Below are 26,813 nucleotides of genomic sequence, written 5' to 3'. Positions count from 1 at the left end.
GACAACAGGGCGTCCTTATACCCGCTTACCCATGTTTTTTTTTCCTTCCTCTCTTCCCTCGGCCTCCAAAATTAAACCTGGCTGCACAATGAACATCGTGAGTCTCCTGCTGCTCATGTTCAATTTTCAAACAGTAGGAGGAAAGTGCACAGATAACAAATGCTCGCTGCATGCCAGGTCCCTTCCGTTAGCTGGAACAGCGGCCGCCTGAGTTTGACAGAAGCTTTCCAAGCGCAGAATAAGTGCAGCTTTCCTCGTGAGCTAAAAAGTCCAGGTCCTTTTCAAAACAGTTTTTAGAAGTACCTCTCTCTTGGTGTCCTTGAGAACAGTCCCTCAGTGGATCTGACAGCTGTAGTGATACTTTTAGCAAGAGCTTCTTTGTTGATATAATATAGAGTCTGGAAGCACATTTCTCTTTGGTGGGAAGATAGAAGGTGGTTTTAAGACAAATTGGGGTTATTGTTATTTGGTTAAAAGACCAGGAAGGTCTGAATAGCTGGAGTTTTTTTAAAAAATGTCATAAAAATGGAATCAGACTTTGGGGTGTGTGTTTGTTTGCAGTTCATTTAGAGATTCAGAGATTCCCTTTAAAGCAGCTGTTGTGTTCTCTCTGTTCTTCTCAAACGGAGCTGCATTTTCAGAGTGCTGTGCCGTAAGACAGATTTCCCATTTAGTAGCTAGTAATTCTCTTTTGTCTAAATATTTGAAAAAACTCTATTTTTCAATATTAAAATACTTGTAAGCATTTTTTTCCAGACACTGAGCCTCTTCCAACACATAGACACTCCAGAGAAATATATACTGATAGAAGAGAGAGGGCTTGTCCCACCTGTGTAGTTTCTGTTCCCTTCTGATCTAGGTGGATGTTCCTGCTCACTCTTGCAGCAGTAAGCACCAAGAACAAATAGCCGGCACAAAAGGGAAAGCATAGTGGATTTGCTCTGTGATATCCAGGATCTTGCCGTTACCTCCTGTTAATTACAGGCTGAACTCTTGCCAAATCGTCATGCCATTTCCACTCAGCCTCAGAGCAGAATGCAAACTGCCTATAAAGAATGCCCTTTCTGGTTCATATTTTTAGAACTGCTTAAGAGGAATTATTACGGTGTCACTGGACTTTACAACAGGCTCCTTAGTGTCCTCCAGTATTAAGCTCTTCCCTCTTCTGCAGCAGTAATGGTGCCAAGTCTCGTCTGTGAAATTCTTGTCTCTCTCCCTGTAACCTCCTGCATCTGGGAGTGCTGTGATTTCAAGGAAGAATTTTGCCATAAAACAAGGAAGAGACTGCTCCCGACAGCCTCACCAGGCTGCTCCCTGTGGTGGAGAGAGCTTGGTTGTTATCAGGACTGAAGGAGTGATAAGTAAATGTAACATAAAATTCCTGCGAGCCAAGAACACAGATATGGCAGACTCATTTCACTGAAGATGGTTTAGTTTACACTACGTGATGGGAAGGCACAATGTGTCATATAGAATTTTCTGTCTGAGAAATTAATATAGTGCTAGAATCCCAGCCCAAGCTTTTCTTTCCTGCTCCATCCGAGGTGCCAGCAGGTTCGTGAATTAACATGCTGTGTCTTCCACTTGCTTTTAGGAGCATTCTGGAAGAGTCTTTCGCCTTCAGTTTGACGAGTTCCAGATTGTCAGCAGCTCACACGATGACACCATCCTCATCTGGGATTTTCTGAATGACCCAGCTGCCCAAGCAGAATCCACTCGTTCCCCGTCCAGAACGTACACTTACATCTCAAGATAAATAACACTACACTGTACCTCACACTCGCACAGGTAAAAATACTAGTAATAATGATAATGATAGTAATAATAATTACAGAGGCTCAAAGATGACACTGGACATAATATGAGCATGCTGCTTGAATGCCTAGCTGAGTCTATCAGTATTTCTCATCTCAGTTGCACAATAACTGCAGCGACCTGTGAAAGGACAGCAAGGATTCTGGTACCTTAGAACAAGGTCTTTATCCTAGGATTTGTGGCATGTGGTGCCTGTGAGTTTTCTGGAAGAACTCCTCCTCTGTCCATCATCATCAATAATTAAATCAGCTATCACTGCTGTCCAGAAGGAGGAAGGGTTTCTGCAGAGCGAGCAGAGCAGCTGCTGCCTAACAAGGGGATGCAGATGGCCTGACCCTGGGCAGTTGTAACCAGGCAGGAGTGTTTCGCCAAGAAGTGTCAGCTTTATTCCCTCCTGCTGAAGTGGTGACCATTCTTCTCGCTCTGCAGCAAGCTGATTCAAGAGAACAGTTTGGCTAAGGGGGGAGATTCTGAGGCACAAGACCTGGCAAATTAAATCGAGATGCATCAATATGCAGAATCATTTACTGACAGGGCCAGCCCTCCTCCTTTCTACTACAGCATGGCTGTTAAATTGCTCATGGCAGAGCCTGGCTGGTCTGCTCGTCACCTTACCTTTTTGTCTCGGCCAGCACAACGTGGGGAGGAAATTGTGGTTCTTATGTTTGGGTCATTTGCAGAGTGGATTTGATGTCTGTCAGCAGAGTGGGATGGCATCATTGCCCTCTGTGGTGGGTACCACTGCTGTTAGTAGCTTGAGAAAAAAGGCAGATGAGCTGACAGGTTTCTGCAAGGGGATGTTCATGATGACATTTTTCCATGAAAATGCTCTGTCCTGGAGCACATCCTATATCCTGTTTGATGAGTAAATATACAGAGATGCTCCAGAGCTGTCACATCAGCTACTTTGATTTTCTCAAACACTCTGGTCAATCAGGTGTTCTTTTAAATCATTAAAAGGCTTAGTACAAATGGGGTTTGTTTGGTTTGTTCTGTTTTTTTTTTTGTTCCCAGGACTCATTTAAGCTGCAGTATTTAAATTATCTGCCAATGCCAGGACAAAAGAACTATCCACGTAACCAATACTTGCTGAAGAGAGAAGCTCTCAGACTTGTTTCTGGAACAAAGTTGGCATGCGGTTGATCTCAGACAGGGTCTACTCAGCGCGGCTGACTGCTAAAGTGCTGCTATATCAGAAGATGACTTTTATCTTTCATGAACAATTAACATTTTTAAGCCTTCCCATCCCTTTCCTCCCTCGTCCCCATCTTCCCGTTCACTCCTCTCCCCTTTACCCTGTTTGGTTCCCCTCCAAACCCAGTCACAGATGTCCTGTGAATATATTTAAGATGTTGCCAGAATGTGTTGCTTTGCTCTTAAGCAGAAGACTTATAGCCACAGTGCACCCTGCTGGGAGAGTCACTCCGGGGTGGGTGGGGAGGAGGCTGCTACTCTCAGACTGAAATCAATATCCATTGCTAGGCCTTTGTAAAAACATTCAACTCTGAAGAGCAAGAGAAACGCGTGTAACAGCCAGACCAGGGCCCCCCCTTCCCCGCGGCTTTTGGCTGTTTGACTGCAGACCTATTCCTTTGGAGAGAGGACCCTTGAAATTTGACTATTATGAGCTAAATCCATCTCCTTCCTCTCCTGCCTGCTCTGCTAACCCTTTGGAAGCTGGATGTGTATCGTAGTCTCCTTTAACATCTGCTTGGCTGGGGAATGCTAGTCAGTGAAAAGTTAAACGCTCTTCTGCCAAAGTCCCAAGCATGAGGGACTGGGGCCGAGGTCCAGTTCCCTCCATCCCAGTGAAACGTTGTCTGAGGACAGTACTTCACTAGCAAAGAGGTGGTTTGTATGAAGGACAATCTTACCCCCGCTGTTCTCCCCGAAGACAGCTGATGGCTTAGGAATCGTTCTGTAAATAGGACGAGGAGGGGAGCTGGGCTCTGCTCCTTTCCTTCCATCCGAGGGTACAGTCTCCTGGCGATGGCAGGTGGGTAGATGACAGCCAATTTTAAAGACAGTGAAGTTAGAAGTGGTTCCAGGACAACTCTACGGCAGTTCTGGGGCTGGCCTTACTAGAAAGCTCTAGCAGGGAGAGCCTTTGGTGTGCTCCTCTAACCTACATGCATGCTGCGTTGCGGTGTAGGGACACGGGGTGATTAGTCCCTTTGCTGATAGCTGAGCTGGATCTTCGCTTTCTGGCCGAGGCTTTTGCAAATCGCTGTTGTTTAGGAGATAAAAATAACCCTGGAGGGGAGGGACATGAGAAAAAAACTCTGCCTACCTCCGAACTAGATAGAGAGGTCTGGGGAACATGGCTCTTTCTGGAGAGCTGCAAGGAGTTGCAGCAGGCCTGCGTTTGGGTCAGGAAAATCTGTGTAAATCAGCCGCTGGCCGTTCTGTGCTGTGTCCACGTCTCCCACTGCAGGTCTTGAATAACCCCACTGGGTTACAGCAGGGAGTTGCTCCAGTCCTGCAGTGGGAAGTCAGGGCGCTTTGTCTCTGGGCTAGGGGAGTTTGAAACAGGCTTTGTAACACCCTCTAAACTTGGAACTTGGCAGAGGGAAAATTATATTCAGCTATTCTCATCATCTTCACTTTGCTATGGAAGCAGTTGCGTTGTTTCTAATTGCTTGGGATGCGCTTTTCCCACCAATGAAATCTTGCAAGGAGCCAGGCCCAGGGTCCCCAAAGAGCAGTTCAGAGGGCTTAAATCATTTCGGTGACAGCCAAGATGGATGAGCAAGCAGTGGAGGTATGGAGGAATGGAAAGCAGGTGTGTAGGGTGTACCTGGCACGGTTCCTGCAGCGCATGAGCAGCAGTGCTAAGCACCCAGCTCCCTGGGTTTTCATTGAGCCTAGAGACTACATCAGCTCAAAAGAGCATCTCAGAGCGTGTGGTGACACTCCTGTTCGAATTATCACTGTAAAAAGGGTCAAACAGGTTAACTCTGCCCTGTTCAGGTAACACTGACAGCGTGACTTATCTCTGCAGAGTCCTAAATGTTCTGAGTGACGATAGTAAGTGCACCCACAACTAATTTTGACACTACTTCTGAGCTTAGGAAGGCTGTTTGAGATTTCAGGCAGTTACACATATCAGACATAGTGCAGTCCCGAAGCAAAACTGGCAGGGGAGCAGGGAGAATCAAAGTGCACATCCCAGCCATCTCTCAGTTCAAGTTCTGCATTTTATTCCTAATGTTATTTGAGCACTGTTCCTCTAAGTTCAGTTATGGCCTCGTCTGCAGCATGGTTGCATATCAGTAGGGGATAAACCTTGGCTTCAGATTTAATAGCTACTTCCCTCGCTTTGTCTGGTCATCCTCTGTCTTTTCCATTTAGGTCACTGTAGAAAACACCAGTCTGTTACTCCAGCCTCTGAAGGCTGCAGACTTCCTAATATTTTAACTGCGTCCTTGTGGGTACCGCCTGCAAGGATGCATTTTATTTTATTAGTTGCAAGAATTTGGGAGAACCGGAGGACCGGCTGGCCAAACAGAGCCGCCACCACTGCGGGTTGTCCATGGTTGTCATAGCCCTGCTGCTCCTTGCTGCTGTCCTGTAACTTCTGAGCACTGTTGGGTGCTCAAATGGTGGTTAACCATAGTTTGAACTGTGCTGTATGGAGCTGTTCAGGGTACAGTTTGTGAGCAACAGCTGAGATCTGGTTTTGGCAAACGATAAGAGCAGTGTCTCACCTTCCAGAAGGGGCTGTCTGGGGACTTGGTACAGAGCTGCAGAAGGGCAAGGCTTCCTACCCCGCTCCCGAGTTGTGCAGATTAGCTGATAGCTAAGAAGGAAACTGAAGTTAACTGATTAACTTGAACTTGAAACTGCCACAGCCTGACATTTGGTGGTGTTCAGTGTACCCCCAGGGAGGAGCAATCTGGTAAGTAGATCTCTCAGTGTCAGCAGAGAGTGGCTTTTTCAAATTCCCCCCTTAGGATACGTGCGTGTGTGTGTGTGTGCGTGCAAGAGTGCATGTGAGAGAGAGGTTTCAGCATGAACCGACTGGGTAATCCCTCGGCTGGGTCGGAGCAATTGCAGAGTTTATCATGAAAAGAGCTAGAACGTGCTTGCTGCAAGGAGATAAAAAGGGGCTGGAAGTGTCTGTGGGCTCTAAGTGTTTGCACATTGCTTTGAAATGAAATGAAATACCTCTGCTGAGTAGAGATCGTCACTTCTCCCACGAGTAGGAAGCTCGCGCTAGCCTTCCACCTCGAACTACGGGATCCAAAGTCCTGGAGGTGCGGGACATCAGAGCAGGACAGCCCGCTGCGGCCACACCGCCTCCTGCTTGTGACTCCTTGGGCAATAGGGCACAGTTTCGCTGCAAATATTTTCTCATCCTCAGAGGAACACGGCTTGCTTTAAAATATGCAAATAGAGAACGGCATGAAGGGATTTGCAGTGGGAGAACTTGCGTGGCTGTCTCCTGGGGAGCGGCTCCCTCTGCTCCTCACCAACCTTCAGGGACAGACACATCGCTGCTGGAACAGAAGGATTCAGGTGACCAGTCAAGAAGTCATCAGAAACGCTGAAATGCTTTACACTTGTTTCTAAACTGGAAGCTGACTTGGACCACCATGCTCTACCTACCTGCCTCCTGCTCCAAAGGATCCTTTTTTCTTTTTCCTAATTTTTTTTTTTTTGGAACAACTCTGAAAAAGCTGGAGAGTATCATGGTATCGTATGCATTTCTCTGCTCCTGGGTATGTGTTTCCTGCCCCTGCCACGTGCTCCTTTCCCAGTCTGAGCAGAGCCCCAGGCTTGGCTCTGAGGTTTTTAGCATCCCGGCTCTGATGGGAAGCACATCTCCAGCCCGGGCTCCTTGCCTAGTTCTGAGGGCACCTTCCTTCAGCACCATTTTAGATCTGATTTTCCTGGCTGGTGATTCCCAAGCTGGCATATTTGTGGTTGATGCACAGAACCAGCAGCTCTTCCTGGTTAGGGAAGCTGATGCCAGCCTTCCTCCTGCAGGCTTGCTCTTGTGGGAGGAGAAGGAGGAGACAACCCACGTGCTTGAAAGCTAGGAAGGAAGCGTGGGGATGGAGATGGACCTCTACAGGAGTGGGGACAGTGCTGAAAATAGATTTCTTAGCTTGTGTACGAGGCTCAGGAGAACAAAGGGTTTCTCTAAGAACATCAGAAATGTCAGGAGGTAATCAGGTGTTGCCTCCAGCTGCTGAACTGCTCGGCTGATGCCCCCTTTTGGGTTGCACTGGGGGCATGAACTGGAAGGGTTGGGCTAAGCTACATTGGCCAAGAGAAGAAGGAACGTTGCCGGGGTCTCCAAGTGGCATGCATGATGCATCTGACATGCTGAGCCTTGCCCTTCTGTTGTCCCCCCAGAAGCAATAAGCAACAGCTTCCCAGAAGGAAGGGGGAACAGCAAGAGCCCCGGCTGTCCCCAGAGGAGGTCTCCATATGAAATCCCTCCTACAGAAGCAACAGGTCCCTTGGGTGCAACCCCAGCAGTGGGCCCAGGGGAGTGGTTGCCTGCTGAGGCTCAGATTTGGCTTCTTCTCCTTTTCCCTTCCCCCTCTTTTTTTTTTTTTTTTTTTAATTTTTTAATGAGCTATGGACTAACTCCTGGCACATTCCCAAAGCTTCTCTCCCATGGCGAGCCTTGATACCAGGCCAGAATAAATCGTCCTTTGTCTTGTCAGAAATTTCTTCCCGTGACTTTGTGCTTGCTCTCAAAACCCGTTGGGTTTCCCTTTTTGTCCCCGATATCCCCCAGGAGTTGTCACCGCCAGTTAATCCTCAGTGACGTTAAACAGATACTCTGAAAATTAGAGGGATGCTGATGTGTGTAGATGTACGAGCCTTTAATATATCGTGACTGACTCCTAGATAGGTCCCTTTATTAATAACCTACTGCCCTAAAAGGTATCCTGGTTCCTGCCCAAGCAGGAAACGAGAGCAGCCGTGGCCAGAAAATCAGCCTGAGACACCAGTCTTCATCACAGAGCACCTCAGCTCCCTACCTGTACACCAAAATAAATTGTCTCACCTTTACAGACAGTGTTTTAAGCCCTGCGTGCAGGAGGAAGGCTGGCCAGCCTGTCCCGGGCTGTTTGCTGGGACCAACAAGGAGCTGGCTGTGAGATTTTGGGGGAAATTCAGTGTGAGAACCTGGAGCCGTTTGGGGAGCAGAAATGTGCTTTCAGCTGCTTTGTCTTTATCACGCGAGGCGTTGCAGGGCTCAGCCAGCCTACCCACAGTTTTAGCATGGCAGAAAATAATTTGGAGCTGAGCAAAAAGGAGCAGGGCTGGTTTCTCCAGCTATTTACCATCGGTACCTTCCTGAGAGCCTGCCAGGCCAGCCTGTGCTGCATCCCTGCCTGCTCAGACTGAGAGGGGAGCAGGAGTGGGAGAGGTGAGAAAGATCATGGTTTCTCCAGAGTTTTTGGGTTGTTACCCTGCTATATTTGTTATCCGGATTCTTAAGTAATGAGTGCTTTGAATTTTGTGATTATGTTACGGTGATGTGTAGTTAATGTACTAATGTTCACTTGAGCTAGGGTCATGGTAACAGTGTGTTTTGTTTCGTTTTCTTTTCTTTTTCTTTTTTTTTTTTTTTTTTGTTTTTTTAACTGTTCAGAAAATAACTTAAATACAAAGGTTAAGCTGTGAATCTCTCCTGTTTTCCTTTTGCTGGGAAGGACGCCGTCACAGTATCAGGCCCGTGTCTTTGAGCCCCCCGTGTACATGGATCGCACGTCTGGTACAGGGCACCAGAAAAAAAAAACAACAACAAGCAAACAACACTTACTCCGAAAACCACAGCATACTTTTTAATTAACAAACTCTCCATTCGTGGCTGATGGCAAATGAGTCCGCCCTGCAAGTCAGGGAGGGGATGTGACTGACGCACCGAGCCCCAGCCGGCCTGCCCATTAAAAAGGGGTGGGTGGGGGGAAACTATAAAGACTTTGTGCTTTTCTGGATCCTCTTACAAGATCCTGGTAGGAGAAGCACAAATTTGTTTTATAAGCTAATCAGAACCCTGCTGTTCAATAATGAGTGAGTAATTGACATATCGCGGCACCGCCATGCAACACAATGGCTGGGGATGCTGACATGCTTGCGGCTCACCCGAATTTCAACGCAAGCACCCTTGGCCCTCCGAATACCTTCCTCTTAAAAAAAAAAACGCTCCGCCGCTAGCAACCCTGGCTCTTTCCATTTTCCTTAACAGCCCCTTTTAAAACAAAAGCCACCGCGGTTTTAAAACCCTGGCTCCTGGGGTGGCCAGAAAACAAACAAGCGCGGCGCCCCCGCCGCCTCTCTCCCTGCTGGCTCCATTCTTGGCAGCCAGCGGGGGACTGGAGATTGCGACACCTCCTGCTCTGCCGCAGCGCTGGGAGCGGGGCTCCTGTCACTTCCAATCCCCGTCTCTCCTCCTGACAGGATCCCCAGCGGCCGGCTGCTTTGTTTAGCGAGGGTGGGCTTTGTTGTTGTTGTTGTTTTGTTTCGTTTCAAATAAATAAATGTGGATATTTACCCCAGTTTAACCTTTTCCGTTCCTTCCCTGCTCTCTCCTCCCACTCAGTAATAGGCTTTGAAGAAGACTTGGGGTGACAGGCGGTCGATCTGTAGTGCAGGATGCAGTTTGGCCTGAGCATCATGTGGCTGCCCACACCCCAAATGAGAGCACATCCCTCTGGGCATCCCCACCCCATGTCCACCCATGCCCAAGGCACAAACACCACAGCAGATCCTCCCTGTGGGCTAGTCCTGGCTGTTCCTTAACTACTCCTTCCCCATCTTAGATGTCTGAAAGCAAGGCTCAGAATATTTCTGCCAAATTTCGAGGACAGGGCAGTGCTCCGCTGCAGAGCACAGCCTGGAAAACTTCTCCCAGGAATCCTGGCATCGCATCCAGAAGCTCAAGAACCGAAGCGCGCTCCTCTTCGAGGAAGAAAAGCAATCTCAATTGTAAATTTCCACGGGAAAGGAGTGAACGCCAGGACGGCTTATCTTAAATAGATTCAGTGCTTAATTACCCTTTCTGTTTAAAAATGTGTGCCTTATTTCCACTTCAAATGAAGGAGGAAAGTAATGTTTAGCATAGCTTCAAATTAACGGCGTTTGATCAACCTACGCTTTAAAATGGAATCCTCTGGTTTGGGAGCTGGTTTTGGTTTTTAATATATATACATACATTTATTTATTTATTTATGCACACACACGTTCAAGAGTATAGTAAGCTTGTTTTTGGAAAGAGGAAAATTGGTCGGTTTAGACCTGCTGGGCAAATTGATGCAATTCTTACCAAAAAATGTGTAGGACAATTCAGCAGCCAGATGCTGCTGGGCCTGCACCAGCTCGAGGAGGCTGCATTACTGGTGCCAGCATGGCCTGGGAACCAAATCCCAATCAGTTGTGCCTGCTCTGGTGCCTTGGTGTCGGAGGAGAGCCGTACAGGTCCTAGCCTGTACAGGTAAATGTCTTCCCTGCAGCTGGAGGATGGAGGCAGATTTCCATTGCAAAACCACAGTTCCCGGGTGCTCTGGGAGGATGGGGCCACCATGATCACAGGACAGTCTCTGTTTCTGCTGATTCAACCCCAAAAGGGCACCACCAGCAAATTGCTGTGACTTTCCAAGCCACGAAGACGCCTGTGAGCAGCCGTGCCCAGGCTGCCAAGCTCCTTCCAGGCAGGGGAAGGATCCATGGCTGCTAAGCCACGCAGCTTTCCACTAGGGTTCATTCAAGCCACATTTTCCTTCCTCGTGGCCTTTATCCTGGCCCTGCCTGGCTGCTGGGTGGGCACGGAGGGGCAGCACCAAAAACCACGTCCTCCGTGAGGGCTTCTCCACCTCAGCCCTGGGGCTGGGGCCTAGGCCGCAGCAAGGCCAGGCAGTGATGGCGGGAGGGCCCAAGGGAGCTCCATGGCAGCTTCCCCACCCCAAGGAGGGTGTTTTTAGCCAGGGAGCCTCTGCACACAGGAACGGGAGGATCGGGGACATCTGTAAATAATGGAGACGAGCTCCCTCGCAGCACGGAGCAGGTCATAGAGTGTCTCAAAGCACCCCAGGCTTCCCTCCTCCTCTCGTCCCCCTTCCTCCCTGGCACGTGTTGCTCACCCACTAAACCTCCGCTCCCAAATGCTGCTGGGGACCGGCACCAGTAACCCCAATTCAACCCCAAATCAATGGGGAGGTGACCCCTGGCTTGGGGCAGCGTCTGGTAAAGGCGACAGCCCAGGGGAGACACAGGGAAACTGAGGCAGGGCAAGACTCGGAGCTGGCACCATCCTTTGGGAAATCCCAATGCTGGCGGGCCGGGAAGTGCTCTCAGTGGGGCAGAGGGCAGGGTAAAGCTCCCGTCTTTATGGGGGGAGCCGGAGGTGAATCCAGAGGGAAGGGGCAGGATCCGGAGCACCCTGCGTGGATGGCCTCGAGGCCATGGGGTGCCCGTGGGGCTCTCCCAGCCCCGTCCCGTGGGACCCCCCCGCAGTGGGGCCAGCCGGCCGTCCCCCTCCCTTTTAATTCCTCGGAGCTGTTGCCAGCCTGGCTTAGTGGGGTCCCCATCCTTTCCACTGGCTGTTGGGCAAATTAAGAGCTTGCTATTAGGCTGCTAATTAAAGGCACTTCATTAGCAGCGGGGGAGGCAGCTTCTGGCCGCCGCAAAATTGGATTCCTCTGAGCTGCCGTGAGCCGCCTCTCTCCTCTCCGGGGCTGGGGGCTTCGCCCCGGGGCTGGGGGCTCTGCCACCCCCCTGTCCCACAGGGGCAGCTGCCCCGAGTCACGGCCACATCGGGGTACGTGGGTTACCAGCCCTCCTGCCCCAAATCCCAGTGGATGGGATGCCGCTGCCCCACAGCCTGATGTGGTGTGGGAGGTTTGGGGGGTTGAGGAGGGTTTTGGGAGATGGGGAACCCCCCCTCCACCCCCAGCCTCTGCCTTGGGGGTGATGTAGGGTCTCTGCCCCACAGCTAGGGTGGTGTAGGGTCCCCTCAAATGGCCCCAGGGCCACCCCTACCTGCAAGGTGCCCCAGCGAGGCGGGGAGGCCCCCGGACTCCTCCTCCAGCTGCTTAGGAGCCTCCAATGAGTCCCGGGGACACCCGGGCGGCCTCCCCTTCTCTCCCTTCCCCTCTCCCTCCTTCTTCCAAGTGAAAATGGGAGAGGAGAGCCAGGCAGCGGGGCTGCCTTCCTCCCCTCCTCATCATCCTCTCTCAGCCGATTCCAGCCGCAGCCTCAGCCCGACGGATGGAAAAGGGACCCCAGACCCCAGCAGGAGCATCACCAGGGTGAGCTTTGGTGGGCAGGGGGCTGCTGGGCTGGGGGGGCTGCCCCATCCCCATTCCCTATGTGCCCCATAGTGTGCTGCCCCTTCCCAGCCCCCCCATTCGCAGCTCAGGATTCCTGGTGGGATTAGCGGGGATTTGGCCTGCGTGAGCCGGGAGCTGCGGGGTGCTGTGGATCCGGCTACTGGGCTTTGGGGGGGTGCTCGGGGAGAGACGAGGCTCTTGGGGCTGGGGTTTGGGCACTGGGATGTGCTGCTGCTTCCAGGGATGGGGGCACAAATGTGCTCATCTGCCCTGTGACGGCACTGTCACTGCTGGGCTGGGGGTGGCAGGGAGCTGTGCCCAGTGGGGGGCTCCCTGGGGTTGGGGTCTTGGTTTGGGACAGGGACATCCCTGTCCCTCTCCTGCTAGGAATGGGGCAGTGCCCAGCACGGTGCTGATCCTCCATCCTCTCCCCCAGCGCCTCACCTTCCCCCTGCTCTCGGTCACCCTCCTGGTGTCCTTCGGCTCCTCCATGCTCTACGGCTACAACCTGGCCGTGGTGAACTCGCCGGCGGTGGTAAGGGACGGGGCAGCCTTGCTGGGAGCAGGGCATGGTATTGGGACCCCAGCCCCATGCCAAAATGCTGGCTTTGCCCTCAAACCTACCCCAGAGAGAGCAGCCCAGGGGCAGGAGCAGTGTGTGAGGGGTGTGGGACCGTGGGTTGGTGTCACCCCCTGGAAAGCAGGGCTGGGGAAGCCCCCAGCAGCTGCTCCAGCTCTACGTGGGTCCCCTAAATCATCCTTAAACCCCACTGGTACCGAGGCTGCCTGAGCAGCCAGACCAGCACACCCCAATCACCCTCACCCGTCACCTGCCTTGCCCTGCATTTCCCCTGGGGGGCTGCCTTCCCACCTCCCCCCTTCCCCTACCACATTCGGTGCCTGTGTCTCCCTCCACCCCACAGCACATAAAGGATTTCTACAACGCCACCTGGTCCCGGCGCTACGGGCACGGGCTGGCCCCCGGCCCCCTCACCCTCCTCTACTCCCTGACCGTCTCCACCTTTGCCCTGGGCGGGCTGGGGGGCTCCTTGCTGGTGGGGCTGCTGGTGGCACGCTACGGCAGGTAAGGGAGTGGCGTGGCACGGGTGGCCCCGAGGGCAGGGACGGGGCCGGAGGGGCTGCCCCGCTGCCTGTGCCCCCCTAGGAGAGGCACCCTCAGCCGTAGCTCTCTGCTCGTCCTCCTGGCCGGCGGCTTCATGGGCTTCAGCCGGGAGCTGGGGTCCCCCGAGATGGTGATCATCGGCCGCTCCATCACGGGGCTCCACGCAGGTGGGTGCCACCCCGCTTACAGCCCTTACCCAGGGCACCAGGGGGGCTCTGTGGGGTCGCCTCGCTGGCCACAGGGTCCCCTGCCGCAGCTGGTGCTGAGTAGGGCAGGGGGTGTGCCAGGGGGTCCCTTTTCCTGGCTACGTCTCCCATCCATGTGCCCACTCCCCAGGTATCTGTCTGAGTGTGGTGCCCCTCTACCTGGGAGAAATCGCCCCCAAAAACCTGCGGGGCTTCCTGGGCCTCATGCCCAGCATCTTCATCTGCCTGGGGGTTTTCTCCGCTCAGGTGCTGGGCCTCCCGGAGCTGCTGGGCAAGGTGAGCCTGATGCCCTCAGCCTGCTCCCGGGGCCCCTGCTCTGCTTTTTTTGTGACAAGCCCCGTTCCAGGAGAGGTACTGGCCCCTGTTCCTGGCCGTGGTGGTGGTCCCTGCCTCCCTCCAGCTCCTGCTGCTGCACTGCTTCCCCGAGAGCCCGCGGTACCTGCTCATAGAGAAGAATGATGTCTGTGGGGCCACAGAGGGTGAGCGGGTGTCCTGGGAGAGGGTGTCCAGCTCTGGGTGCTGCCCCAAGACCTCCTGAGACCAAAGTTCATCCTTGCAGCATCCTTCCACACCTGATAGCCCAGCCCCAAACCTTCCCAGGAGCATGGTGCCCATCACCCCGGTGTCAGGGCATCTCCCCGGGGTAGCTCAGCCTCAAGGGCTCAGGGAGTTGTTCTGGTCAGCTCCAAACCCATGTCCCTACCCCGTGCCATTCCTACGGGTGTCCGCCCTCCTCCACGAGCCCCGCGCTCCCCGCAGCGCTGCGCCGGTTCCTGGGGACGCCCGACGTGCAGGACGCGGTGCAGGAGATGAAGGAGGAGCAGCGCTCGCTCTCCTCGGTGGAAACCACATCCATCGGGCAGCTGCTGCGGGACCGCGCCGTGCGCTGGCAAACGCTCTCAGTGGCGGTGGTCAACGCCGGCATGCAGCTCTCGGGGATCGACGCCGTAAGTCCTACGGGGTCCTCGCCTCGAGACCCGGCTCTGCGGGGACAGAGCTGAGACCTGGCAGCTCGTTGCGCCCTCCCCGGGTGCCCCCCTGCTCACGCCGAGCCCTGTCCCTGACAGATCTGGTTTTACACCAACACCATCTTCGAGAAAGCGGGCGTCCCCCGGTCCCAGATCCCCTACACCACCGTGGGCACTGGAGCCATCGAGGTCGTGGCGGGGTTGATCGGGGTGAGTGGTGGACGGACAGATGGACGGGACGGACAGACACAGCTCCTCCGCGCCCGGGGGCTTGTCCCCAGCATCCAGCACCATCAAACCTGGGGAGGGGGGCAGGGGGTGGACGGACCCCAAATACCATCTGTGCCACGGCACTGCCGCTTTGCTGGGTGGTGGTGGGGACAGAGGGGCTGGCAGGGAAATAGGGAGGGAGAATGGGATGGGGAGGGCTCGATTTTGGGGGTCACGGCTAGGAAAGGTGGGAAAATGGGGAGAGGATGGAGCAGGGAGGTTGGGAGGGACGCCAGGCGGGCAGCAGGGCTGGGGCTGAGGGAGGGGGCGAAGCAGTTTGTTCTGGCTCCCGATTTCATTGTCACTTGGTTAGCAGAGCCGCACATCCCCATCTGCCCCCCAGCCACGCACCGGCCCGCCCCGGGGGCTGGCAGCCCCTAACCCATCCCGTCCCCCCCCCCCCCCCCCCGGCAGCCCTCATTTAGCTGGAGAGTTAGCACTGGGCCAGGCAGATTTATGGCCCTCGTCCCATCTGCGAGTGTCACCCGGGGCCAGCCCGAGCCACCCGGCACTAAATCCGCTCCCTGACAATTAGAGAGATGGATGGGGGGCGGCCGCTCCCAGAAAAAGGGGGGCAGAGCAGGGGCCGCTCCCCTCGCCCCATAGCTCAGCCCCCAACCCCAGCAGCCCCCAGCCCCTTTGCAGGGTGCCCCCCAGCCCCTGGCGTGCCGCCCAGCCCCGCAGCCCCCCCAGTGCTGGGGAGCAGCCCCGCCAATGGCCCCCGACGGAGGTGCCGAGATTGGTTATAAAATTGCAGGCATTTGTTCTGCTGTCAATACCCTGCCTGCTCCGGCGGCCGCCGCGCCGCCTGCCCGCATCCTGCATCCTCTGCCCCCAAAAGCCACCTCTGCTCATCCAGGGACCCCGCTCACCCTACAGACCAGGAGCAATTCCCATGCTCCCGGCTCCAAACGATGGGAAAAACCCTCCGGGGTGTCCCCATCCCCAAGTGCCGCCAGGAGCATCCCACGCCTGCTGCTGGATCTGGGGTTTAGGGGATGTCCCCGTCCCCAGGGGGGGTCCCCATTGCTTCCTTAGTTTCTTTTCTCCCTCGGCAGTGTTTCACCATCGAGAAGCTGGGCCGGCGGCCCCTCATCATCACCGGTTTCTGCGCCATGGGTGTCTGCTTGGCGGGCATCACCCTCTGCCTGCTGCTGCAGGTAGGGCCCGGCCACCGCTCCTGGGATATGGGGCAGGGCTGGGAACGGGGCCCTGGGCACCTAAATGAGGGCTGGGTGTGATGAAGGGATGGGGTCTCCCTGGGGATGGGGGTGTGTGAGGAAACAAGGGCCGAGCTGGCTCTGCTGAGCAAATTTGTTTTCCCTTCGAAGTTAAAGGGAAGGAAAATTCAGAGCAAAGAACAACAACAACAACAACAACAAAAACGGATCAGAAAAATCTTGCTGCTTCTGGCAGCTGCTAAATGCCAGGGCAGGTGGAGAGCTCGGCAGCCTCCTCCCTCTGACTGTCCACGGGGACATCCCAGCACCACTGAGCTTTGCCGAGGCCAAATCCCGCTCGTTTTGCCCCAAATCACCCATGACTCTCCTACATATTCTGTGTCCCGTGGAGGTGGTTGAGGCCACCGTCCTCCAGGGCCACTGCTGAGCTGGGGACATGCCCCGCTGGTGTCCCAGCGCCCCGTGTCCCCTCGCAGACCGCCCTGCCCTGGATGCGCTACGTCGCCGTCGCCTGCGTGGTCGGCATCATCGCCGGCTTCTGCATGGGACCAGGTGGGTCTGGGGTCCCCGGGGGCTGCGGGGCAGGAGCCGGGGCACAGGGGGAGCAGGGAGCAGCACAGAAATGGTTACCCAAAGGTGTAACCTGCTCCCACCACGGTCTGGCTGGCGAGCATCCTGCTGTCCTCGGGCAGGTGCGGGCGCAGGAGCTCGCTCCAAAAGCGAGGAGCGAGAGCTGGACCGCTTTACCCAGCTGATGGATTAGCCGAGCTGTTAGCGGCTCTATCATTCATCCTCAGCCCAGACTTTATTCACTGTAATTACATCTTTAATTAGGATTTTAATGGCTCATTGTTCACAAACAATGATGAATAGGACTTTTAAAACAAAAAAATACATATCTCTATTCCGGGCGAGCTGTGAGTAAGAGTCCATCAGGGGCTCCGCTCCTCCCGGAGTTGTTATCACTTTGCTTCCTTGCTTGATCTCTCCACCACAGAGCCCTTCCTAAGGAGGTCCTGTCCCCGACATTGGGACCCCAGGCAGGTCCCCATGGCAAATCCAGCCCCTGTGTGCTGAGGACATGTGCTGGACCCCAAATCCTGTCCCCCAGATAAGGGACAGTCGTGGAGCCTGGGCTCCTGCCTGGGCTAACACTGGCCAGGAGGGGCTGGGTCCTCCCGGGAGAAGTGGCCACAACCTGTGCCCAGTTTTTAAAGCCTCAGGCCATCATTTCGTGGTGCTGCTGTTTGCTTTCACAGTAAGAGCTGGGAAAATCTGGCTGGAAATGGGCGTTTCTGTGGGCTGCGGGAAATTCAGACGCTCGGAAACGTGGTTGTTCCTTTCCTGCCTAAAGCAGGCCATAGCATCAAAACTTTTATCTGTGGGATAGGAGGAAATTTTGTAGACTGTTTTGACCAAGGAGGCTGTCACCCGGGGTGCCTGAGGTGTCCCGACACCCCAACCCTGACCTGTCCCTTCCCTCCGCAGCCGGCGTCCCCTTCCTGATGACGGCCGAGCTCTTCACGCAGTCCCACCGCCCGGCTGCCTACGTCCTGGGGGGGTCCCTCAATTGGCTCTGCAACTTCACCATCGGCTTCATCTTCCCCTTCCTACAGGTACCAGCCCGGGGGGGGGGGGGCTCTGGGATGGGACAGGCGCCCCCAGGACATCGCAGCACCCGCCTGTCCACCCCATCCCTGCTGTCTCCCCGTCCCCAGATGTCAGCCGGAGCCTTTTGCTACCTGGTTTTCTGCGGCGTCTGCCTGCTGGTGGCCCTCTACGTGCACCTCGTCGTCCCCGAGACCAAGAACAAAACCTTCGTGGAGATCAGCCGCACCTTCGCCGCCCGCCGCGCCGTCCTCCCGGCCTGCCGCGGGGCCACGCTGAAGCTCCGTGGCTACGGGGCCTTGGAGGGCAGCCTGGAGGGATTGGGGTCGGGATCAGGATCAGGATCGGGATCAGGATCAGGATTGGGATCAGGATTGGGATCAGGATTGGGATCGTGCTCCGGCCTTGCCTGACCTCCCCACACTCTGGGGTGCAGCAAAGCCCCGGGGTGCATCCCAAAACTGGGGATACTGGGCAAACAGGGACAGGCACTGGTCCGGAGTGGTGCCCAGTGCCTGCTCCCAGCCCCTCCACCCTCCAGCTGAAGGGACACCGGTGACAGCAGGGTCACAGCTCCCCGGCATCGCCGCGTCCCCCTCCGCCTCCCTCCCGCCTCGGCTGCTCTCGGCAGCAGAACAGAGCGGTAAATATGTGCAGCATTACATATGTATAATGGAGTGTAAATAACCCCAAAAAGTGCATTGTAAATAGACTCCAAGTTTATCCTTTATTAATGAGGCACTGAGTGCCCTGCTGTTTTAGAGCAGCGAGACTTTCATAATATCAAAACCTAAATTACACTTGTGTCTCTCATTCCCAGCAAACGACAGCATCATTTCAGGCCTCTTTGCCACTTGTATTTATTTATCCTGGTATTTATTTATCCCTCCCACCCCGCGTGCTGGGCAGCTCGGGAGATGCCCCCTGCCCTCTGTATGGGAGGGAACGACCCCCCCGGGAGCAGCCCCAACCCTTGGGTCCCTTCGTGGCCGAGGGACGTGGCTGTTGCCCCATGGCCAAGGGCTGCTCAGTGCTGGCTGACGAGGTGGGACAGGACTGGAAAACCTGGTAGGAACCCCCCTGCCCACGGCTTCAGACACCACCAGAGCCTCAGGTCCCCCATTTGCAAGGATAGCAGGTCACTGGCAAAATCCTATGGTGTCTTTTGGGGATATTCAGTCTTTTGGGGACCTTTTTGAGCATGCCGTGCCAAGGACATGTCCACGCTCCTTCCATCAGGACCTGTGGGGGCAGGAGGAAGCCCCATGCTTATGGGATGCCAGCTTCTCACCAGCTTCATCATTAGGATATTGGGGCAAGATCTCTGCTTGGGGTTGTCAGTCCAAGCTGGCCTCCTATGGGGCAGGCGTCCCACTGCCCAGATGGCCATGAAATGCGCGGGCTGCTCTGTGGTCACCTTGTGATGGCCACGGGCAATGTCCCAAGCAGGGACTGGTGTCCTCACGGGGAGGGGAGAGGCACCAGGCTCCAGCACTGCCCAAACCCACAGGAAGGGTTCGGACGCGCTCAGAGGTGACCCAGAGGGACGATGTCTCAGGGATGATGTCTCAGGGGCTGCATCCCCTAGAGGAGTCCAAACACACCTTGAGGAAACGGAGAAACTGCAGGGAAGAGTCTGGGAAGGGACTTGATGCCTGGAAATTCTCCTGACCCTATTAAGTTTTGCAGAAACAAAGGTGAAGATGCCTTCTTGTGATGTGCTAAGGGTGGGGGAGTTTAAGCATTGAGCTATAATATATGGAAAGCTGGAGCTCACCCCAACCAAACTGGGGTAGGAAAGAAAGTCCCAGACACTTTGAAATGTGCTCCTCAAGGAGCTGGTGATGCCAAGAAGAGTTCAAATCCTACAGGGAAGTTTTCCTGCCAGGTGCCTGGCTGAGGGTGAACGCTCACAGCCGCACCAGGGAGGTGATGAAAGCTCGCTGGGGACACCCTGGTGTCCCTGTGCCAGTGCTGGTGGCCACAACGAGTGTCCCTGGGGCTCCAGCAGGGATGGGGACAGTGTTAGGGGCAAGCTCATGGGATCCCAGCAGCCAGGAGACCCCAGAGACACTCGAGTGCTGGATGCAGGGGTGCACTGCCTGCAGTGGGGGCAGCTTATTTATAGACCCAGCTGCTCATTTGCGCAGTAGAAACACTGCAGGAGGCTAAAGGCTGGGAGCATCATCCCCTTTGGATGTGGGGTTTGTCCTGCACGAGCCCCTCTGCCCACCCCAGTGCCCAGAAGCTGGGGTTTGAGAGGCTCTGGCCACACGTTGGGGTTGGTAAAAAATGAAGCGATGGCTGGAGCTGCCCTCAGCACCGCGGGGTGGGAGGCTGTGAGCACAGACGGGGGGAAAAAGAGGTAAAGGAGGGGGACAGGGCAGAAGCTGGAGCTGGGGAGGGCAGCCTGACCCTGCTGAAAGGCAGCACCAGGGGTCGAAAGGGAGAGAAGCAGCACGGGGAAGGGGCAGGGTCTCAAGGGGCACCAAGGCAGAGGCTCAGATCACAATGGGGAGCAGAAGGGACCAGCCTGAGGGCTTGCTCGTACACACCTGGACCTGAGAGACCTGGAGAGTGAAAGCTGCGCCCCCAGAATTAGGAAAATCCCTAGGTGAGCCATTTGGGGATGGGGTGGGAGGCTCTTGGCACAGTCCCAGGCTGTGCCTTCTGGCTGGGAAGGGTGATTTTGGCCAGGAACGGGTCCTCGTGGCTGCTGGATTTGTATTAATCCTTGCTTTGCACACCCTGATGGCACGGGGAGCGCGGGCAGCTGAACCCAAACCCCCTGAAAGTGCAGAGCAAGCCCCAGCTGAGCCCGCTGGTCACACAGCCTCCAGCCAGGTGCCTTTTATTTGCAAAGAAAAACCTGAAATGCCTAATTCCTTACCGAGATGTCCTGGGTGAAGGGCACTCAGCTGAAACCCAGCACTTCAGTGGGGAGCAAAACACCGATGTGTTTCGTTGAAAGCCTAAAATATTTCCTCGGAGCCAGCCAGCACCCCACCGAAACCCATATACGTGCACGGAAGATGAAATATTTAAGGGTACGTTTGGAAAAAATGCATTAAATATGGAAAAAAAACAACAAGCATCCTGTGTTATCGGCCGTGGGTCTCCGGGAGCGGTGCCCGTGCCCGTGTCGGGGTGGCCGGGGCGAAGGTGCCCGGCGCAGGGTGCGCGCCAGCAGATGGCACTCCTGGAATTTATTGCTACAGCAAGCTGCCTCTCGGAGAGCAGTCATGTAGGAGATGTCCTATTATATGGGCAGTTGACTTTAATAGTCATTGTGTGCTTAAAGCACAGCAAAACAACAGTGGGAAAAAAAAAAGGAGGAAAAAAAAAAATCCCCACTCCACTTGGATGGCCCTTTTCCCCCCAGCCCTGCTAGTCTATTTGTACAGTAAATTAAAAATATGAATCACTTCTCTCTACTGCCTCCCCAAACACTCATCCTGTCAGGCTCTGTGTTGTCTTCATTTGTATTACCTTAATTTAATGTTAATTATGTTCTTCATTTACAAAGAACAAGCATTTACACTCCCCGTCTGGGGATTTTCCACGCTCGCGGTCTCCACAGACGGGGAGGCGGCGGCGGGGAGGGGGCCGGCGGCGTCCGGGGGGGCCGTGGGGAGCGGGGATGCTCCCGAGCCACCCCCAGAGCGGGTGCTGGTGGCGACGAGGGGCGCCGTTGCCTTCCCGATTTATGGAAGAGCATCGCTGCCACGCCGCCAGCCCCCTCGTAAATCCTTTTTAAAAGGTCCTCAGCCAAGGGAGGGCGGTGATTTATGGAGGGGGTGCAGGGAAAGGGGTGGAAAGGGGCAGAAAGTGCCCGGCACCCCTCCTGTCCCAGCAGCCGTCAGGGGAGATGCTGCGTGCCTCAGTTTCCCCAGAGGAGCTGGGAAGAGCTCTTGTCCCAAAGCTGGGTGATGGCTGAACTTTTGGGGGCATTAATAAAAAAAGTGTGTGTCTGTACAAAAGGGACGGGTTTCTGAAAAACACACAAACGCCCCCAAAACCTGACTTTCCCGTGTTCTCTCCCACAGCAAGGAAAAATGGAAATGAACTTAAACAAGAAGAGCAACCAAAAAAAGCCTTCCAAAAGGATTTGGGACCTCTCTGGGACATGGGACATAAAGGGGGGGATGCTCCATGAGCAGTCCCCGTGCCCCCTTCTGCGCTCAGCAGGGTTTGGGAGCATCAGGGCTCACTTTTGGGTGTGCAAATCGGGCTTGTACCGGGACATCCTGGGTGCTGGGAAGGATGGGATAAAGCTGGCTGAGAGACACCACCCCGAACCTCAAAACACCCCCAAAATAATTAAAAATAAATAAATAAAAATCCACCCAATGCTTTTCATTCTCTGTTTTTACAGAAACCACAGAAAAGCACAGAAAATCACACCCACCCCCCACGAAAACCCCCTGACCCCAATCACCCTCCGCTGCCCACCCTCCTCCCCACCCCATCCCACCCCTCCCCATTTCCATGGAAACAGCCAAATATCAGGGGGCAAAGCCCAGGGCACCCCTGGCCACCAAAACAGCCCCAGGGCCCGGGGCAGGTCCCATGGGGGACACCGGGGTGTCACCTTCGTCCCCCATCCTATGGGGCTGAGGCCGCTCAGCTCATCACACCAGTGCCGGGATCACCGTAAGGGGGGGTAGAGAGCTCATTAATAGGGTCCCCTTATTAACACCAACCCTCCCACTGTGCTCACCACCCCAAACCCCATTTAAACGGGTTTCTGGAGCACGCTGTTCTAGGGCCACGGCCCCACACCCGCAGCGTCCCCCTCCCCACGCAGCCACGCGCTCGCATTTTAATTAATGACAACGGCGGGGTTTTTTTTGGTAAGGTTCGGGGTTTTTTTGTTGTTGTTGTGGTGTGTGTTTTTTTTTTCCTCTCTCCCCTCATAAGTGCTTTAATGCGTGCGCGCAGCCCGGCTGATCCCCACAGCCATGGAAATATTAGGTTGACGGATGTGGTCTGTCGCCAGCGCTCCCTCCACGGGTCCGCCTGTCAGCCCGCCGATGATGACATTAACACGGGAAGAAAGTGATGACAAATGCCCGTTATCAGGGAACGAGGCCTGTGACAAATCGCACGGCGCCTCGCGAGCAGCCCCATTACGCTGTAATAAAAAAAGATGGATGGCTCGGCGCACCGGGGCCCCGCGCTAATGCGATTTCGCCCGGTCTCTCCGGGTTCTAATTAAGGCAGAAAACGGAGAACGAGCAGGAGTCCCCCGTCCCCCCCCCCTCCCCAGACCCCAAAATCCCCTCCTCGCCCTGCGGAGGTGGGTGCTCGCCCTTGGGGTTGCCCCTAGGAGAGGGGTTTGGGTGTGGAGGGTGGTGGGCTATGGGGGGGGGTTATGGGGTGGAGGGGGCACCCTGTGGCTGCCCCTCCTGTGCCGGGGGGGGGGATCGAGGTGTCTCCGTGTAGGGTGAAGCAATAAGGAGGGGACACGGCCACTGTCAAGTGCGTCACTCGCAGGCAAATGTCACCTCCACCATCTGCTGTGGCACGGGACGTGGGGGGGGGGCTGCGTGGCACGGAGACGCCACCCCCCGAGAGGAGGCTGGGCCACAAGGGTCCTTGGGGACAGCGTGGGGACAGCGAGGGGGTGGTATGGGGGGGATCATTGGGACAATCTGGGAAGCAGCGGCTTGCTTTGGGGTGGAAGCAGGTGTTTTGGGGGTGTCAGACCCCCCATATCTGCTCGGGGGGGGGGCCACAGGGGACACAGGAGGGCACAGGGCAGCTGCTGTGCGCGGTGGCTGGCTGCAGCAGGACTTATTTAACCTGTGCAGGCTGTGCATCCTGCTCCGTTCCTGCGTTCCTTTTACTTTGGGCATCCCCAGAGCTCCGGGCAGCACACTGGGATGGGACACACTGGGATGGGACAGGGGACACCGCTGTCCTCAGGCACCCTTGGTGATGGAGAAGGAGGGTGGCCGGAGCTGCGCCCTGCCCAGGCTCTGCTCCGTGCTGCCCCGAGCTGCCCTCCCAGGGTGATTCTTTCTCCAGCACAGCACTGGGGTTGCTCGGGATGGATCTGTGAGCATCCCCGTCATGTCCCGGGGGATTTATCGGTCACTTCAGGGAGGGTTTTTTGAAGCTCCTGCTTATTTACAGCTCCCCGTGTGTCTCCCATGCAGCGCAGGCCTTCCAAGGAGCTTTTGACCAACCTGAAATCTTGCTGGAGCAAAACTGATCCCATTTTTTATTTATTTAATTTTTTTTTCAGCCAGAGTTTCCTAGCCCTGTAGTAAAAGCTGCTAGCCTGGAGCTGGGCTCACCTACCTGTACTCATCAGCTTTTACATCCCACATCTGATTTTAGGGTTGCTCAGAGTGCGAGCTGAGCAATATCCTCCGACCGTCCGCTCTGACTGCAGCCCGCAGTCCCTGCTGCTGTCTGGCAGCACAGATTTAACCTGCTCTCCCTATGCCAGCGGCAAAAATAAGTGCAGAGGCCATGGAAATTATTTCAAACAAATCACCTCCGCTGAGAGCCAGCTGGGAATGCACCAAGTGCTTCTGCAGCACGGTCAGACCGGGGGACTCGCCTCCCGAGCTGGGATGAGGTCTGGGGGGGACCTGCTGGGGGCTGATGTGCAAGGGGGCTGCAAGCCACAAGCTGCAGTTACCCGAATCCAGCCTGGATTCAGGCTCTAAAGGGTTTAAAAATAAATAAATCACTGGCACGATGTGAGCTGTGTGTGTCAGGGACCTGCTGCTGCGTGTGAAGGCTGGGAGCAGTGTGCTGGGGAGGGGATGCTCGTGGGGATGCAAGGTCTCAGGGCAACTTAGCACAGCAAAGTCTACCTGCACCAGGTCCTCACTGGTCCTTGGGGACCTGCTGCTCCCCCTGGCTGGGCTTTTAACCATCACGAAGCCTCCGTTCCTCACCACAAGCCACCCCTCCAAGCTCGGTGTTGCTGGCCCAGCTGGTAAAACAGGACGAGAGGAGGGCAGGCTGGGCACCGGGGCCGATCCTGCCCCAGCTCCCCCTGGCTCGGGGTCGCGGTGACACTTCAAGACAGAGCCTCGGCAGCCTCTGCCCTGTGTCCCCCCCTCCCCGGCCCCCCACCAGCCACTTCACTTGTGCTGTAGCTCTGCTGACCTGCCATCAGTTATAGTGCCTGAGCCAATGTAGGAGGTCAGCGCGGGCTGGCCCCGACATAAATCAGCTCCCGATGGGCAAGGAGAGGGGGGCACGGCACTGACAGGCACCTGCCACGTGCTGCGGGGCTCCCCTTGGTGCTGGGGTGGTCTGGGGATGGAGACAGCTCCCCTCCAGCCTCCTTGTCCTAAGACGTTTTGGTATTCCTTATCAGCATCCCATATTGGCATCCTGTATCAGCATCCCATATCAGCATCCCATATCAATCAGCATCCCATATCAGCATCCTGTATCAGCATCCCATATCAGCATCCCTGCTCTCCTGCTGAGCCAGCTGAGAGGGTTTGGGCCATCCCCCAGGGGAAGATGAAGCCCTCCAGGTTCTCCCCCTTCTCCTGGACAAACCCTCCATGGGGCAGCCCGGCTGGAGCTGGGGGGGCTGTCCCCAAAGCGGGGACCCCCAGCACAGCCCCGGCTGCCCGCAGCCTGCCCGGCGCTGCCGTTCCCCGGTCCTCCAGCTCCCTCTGCTGCCGGCTCGGCGGCGAGGACGGGCACCAGCACCTCCGGCGGGGCTGCTCGGCACCAGGGGGGGCCCGGCTGGTTTCCACTAAGGTTTTATCCAAGCCGCCTGCAACCTCACATCCTCCTTTCCCTATTTTTTTTTTTGGCCTGATTTCCTAAAGAAACATGGACCAGGGCACAGGTGCTCTGCCCATCTCCATCTCACGCCACCCTCCAAGCTTTACGCATGAGCCCAACCCATTTGCACGGGGCTGGGGGCTGGCTGCAGACCCCAAGGACCCTGGAGAAGACCTCCGAGAGCTCAGCACCAGCTCAGCCACCAGCCAGCCCTTGCAGGGACCCCGTTTCCACGGGCTGGGCGTCTGCAGGCTGCTCCTTTCCACATCGGTGATTTTTTTTTCCTCCATATAGACACATGTATCCACCCAGGAAGGCTGTGAGTGGCAGGAGCTGCAGAGCTGCCTGTCCAATTCTTCTAAAAACTCGACACAAGCAGGTGAATCGTCCCCAGGTCACACACACACGCACCTCGAGAGGGGAAAACATCGGCGCTGCTGGAGCAGGAGCCTCCCGTTCCCCGTGGTGATGGGGAGCCTGACTTCTGGCCCTGTTGGGGAGACAGCAGCTTGGTAAATGCCTCTGTTTGTGCTGATTTCCAGCCCGATGAGAGCCCACTGATCAGTGGGATGGGAGGAATCCCCCCCAGGGACACCCTGCAGGGCTCTGTGCCCCCCCAGCAGCCCCCCCTGCAGCCCTCCCCTCGCTCTCCGTGCCGCACCGCCGTCGCCCGGCCATCAATAGCGCTTGGTTAATTAATTTGATGGGAACAGCAGGGACCGCACTTTGCATTTAGTGAACTTCTGAGAACTTCCAACCTCATCTTCATAATTGGCCTCATAAATTTGAGGAAAGAGAGAAATCAGCAAAGCCGGAGGAGCGAGGGAGGGTGGGAGAGGCCCAGCACGCGGGCGGGCGGGCGCGTGAGAAGTGGCTCTATTTGGTGTCCTTATTTAATTTTATTGCACAGATCCATCTTCGCCCGCCCCCTCCCTGCCTAGCCCTCTCTCTCTCCCGCTCTCCCTGCTGGGTTCACCTAATCATGATAAATTCATATTCATTTCCCTGCCTGCTCTGGCGGGGGGAGCAGCTCCGTTACATTTGCCCGGCTGTGCTGCCATTAGCAAATATTTACTCATGAATATGAAGTGCCACCCTTAGAAGCCCAAACGTCCCCTTTGCACCCCTCTCCGCCAGCCCCAGCCCCTTCCCAGCCCCGTAGCAGGATGAGAAAGACATCTGAGGACGGGTGTCCTCCCCGTGGGGCAGGCAGCGGGCTGGAAGAGCTGCCTAATGCTCAGCACCGCAGCAATTCGGCCCCAGGTTTTTCTTCCTTTTAGCAGGAGGGGACAGAAGCAGCTGATGGGGGGACAGAAATTGTCTGTGCCCTCGTTGGGGGCACCCAGGGCAGGGCTGGGTGCAGGGACAGGGGGTGCCATGTCCCAAGGTTGCGTTTCCCAAGGGATGTGGTGAACGGTCCCGCTGCTGAGCAGCCCCAATTCCCCGTGTCCAGCCTCCCCTTTTTTAAAAGCAGCACAAAGAGCCAGGCTGGGGCTTTGATGTGCTGCTGCAGCACCCATTTGGCACCACGGTGCGAACCGTGGCCCTACAGGGAAGGACCAAGGGGGAAAAGAGCTGGAGAC

General features: G+C 55.6%; 2 protein-coding genes across 15 annotated transcripts in view; both read left to right on the top strand.

The window, feature by feature from the left end:
• Positions 1 to 9,338, top strand: part of BTRC (beta-transducin repeat containing E3 ubiquitin protein ligase) — a 119,247-nt gene extending 109,909 nt beyond the window's left edge. For all 14 annotated transcript variants that reach the window (XM_084526648.1, XM_084526650.1, XM_084526649.1 and 11 more), the window contains 2 exons: positions 1,595 to 1,788; positions 2,830 to 9,338. In XM_084526648.1, the coding sequence (XP_084382774.1) occupies positions 1,595 to 1,756 (162 nt within the window). In that variant the 3' untranslated portion in view covers positions 1,757 to 1,788; positions 2,830 to 9,338. The remainder of the gene's footprint in view (positions 1 to 1,594; positions 1,789 to 2,829) is intronic.
• Positions 9,339 to 11,954: 2,616 nt separating this feature from the next.
• Positions 11,955 to 18,170, top strand: LOC311439605 (solute carrier family 2, facilitated glucose transporter member 9-like; the record flags this gene model as incomplete). The annotated part of the gene is made up of 12 exons (XM_084525498.1): positions 11,955 to 12,086; positions 12,544 to 12,642; positions 13,031 to 13,191; positions 13,273 to 13,397; positions 13,567 to 13,712; positions 13,783 to 13,915; positions 14,196 to 14,383; positions 14,504 to 14,614; positions 15,733 to 15,834; positions 16,332 to 16,407; positions 17,344 to 17,471; positions 17,574 to 18,170. The coding sequence occupies 12 exons, from the start codon at positions 11,955 to 11,957 to the stop codon at positions 17,874 to 17,876; spliced, it is 1,704 nt and encodes a 567-aa protein (XP_084381624.1). The 3' UTR covers positions 17,877 to 18,170.
• Positions 18,171 to 26,813: the final 8,643 nt, after the last annotated feature.

Source organism: Aythya ferina, assembly GCF_964211825.1.
Source record: "Aythya ferina genome assembly, chromosome: 7".
In the NCBI taxonomy this organism is placed as follows: Eukaryota; Metazoa; Chordata; class Aves; order Anseriformes; family Anatidae; genus Aythya; species Aythya ferina.
Note: the sequence above shows the minus strand (reverse complement) of the source record. Positions and strands in the feature narration are given on the sequence as shown.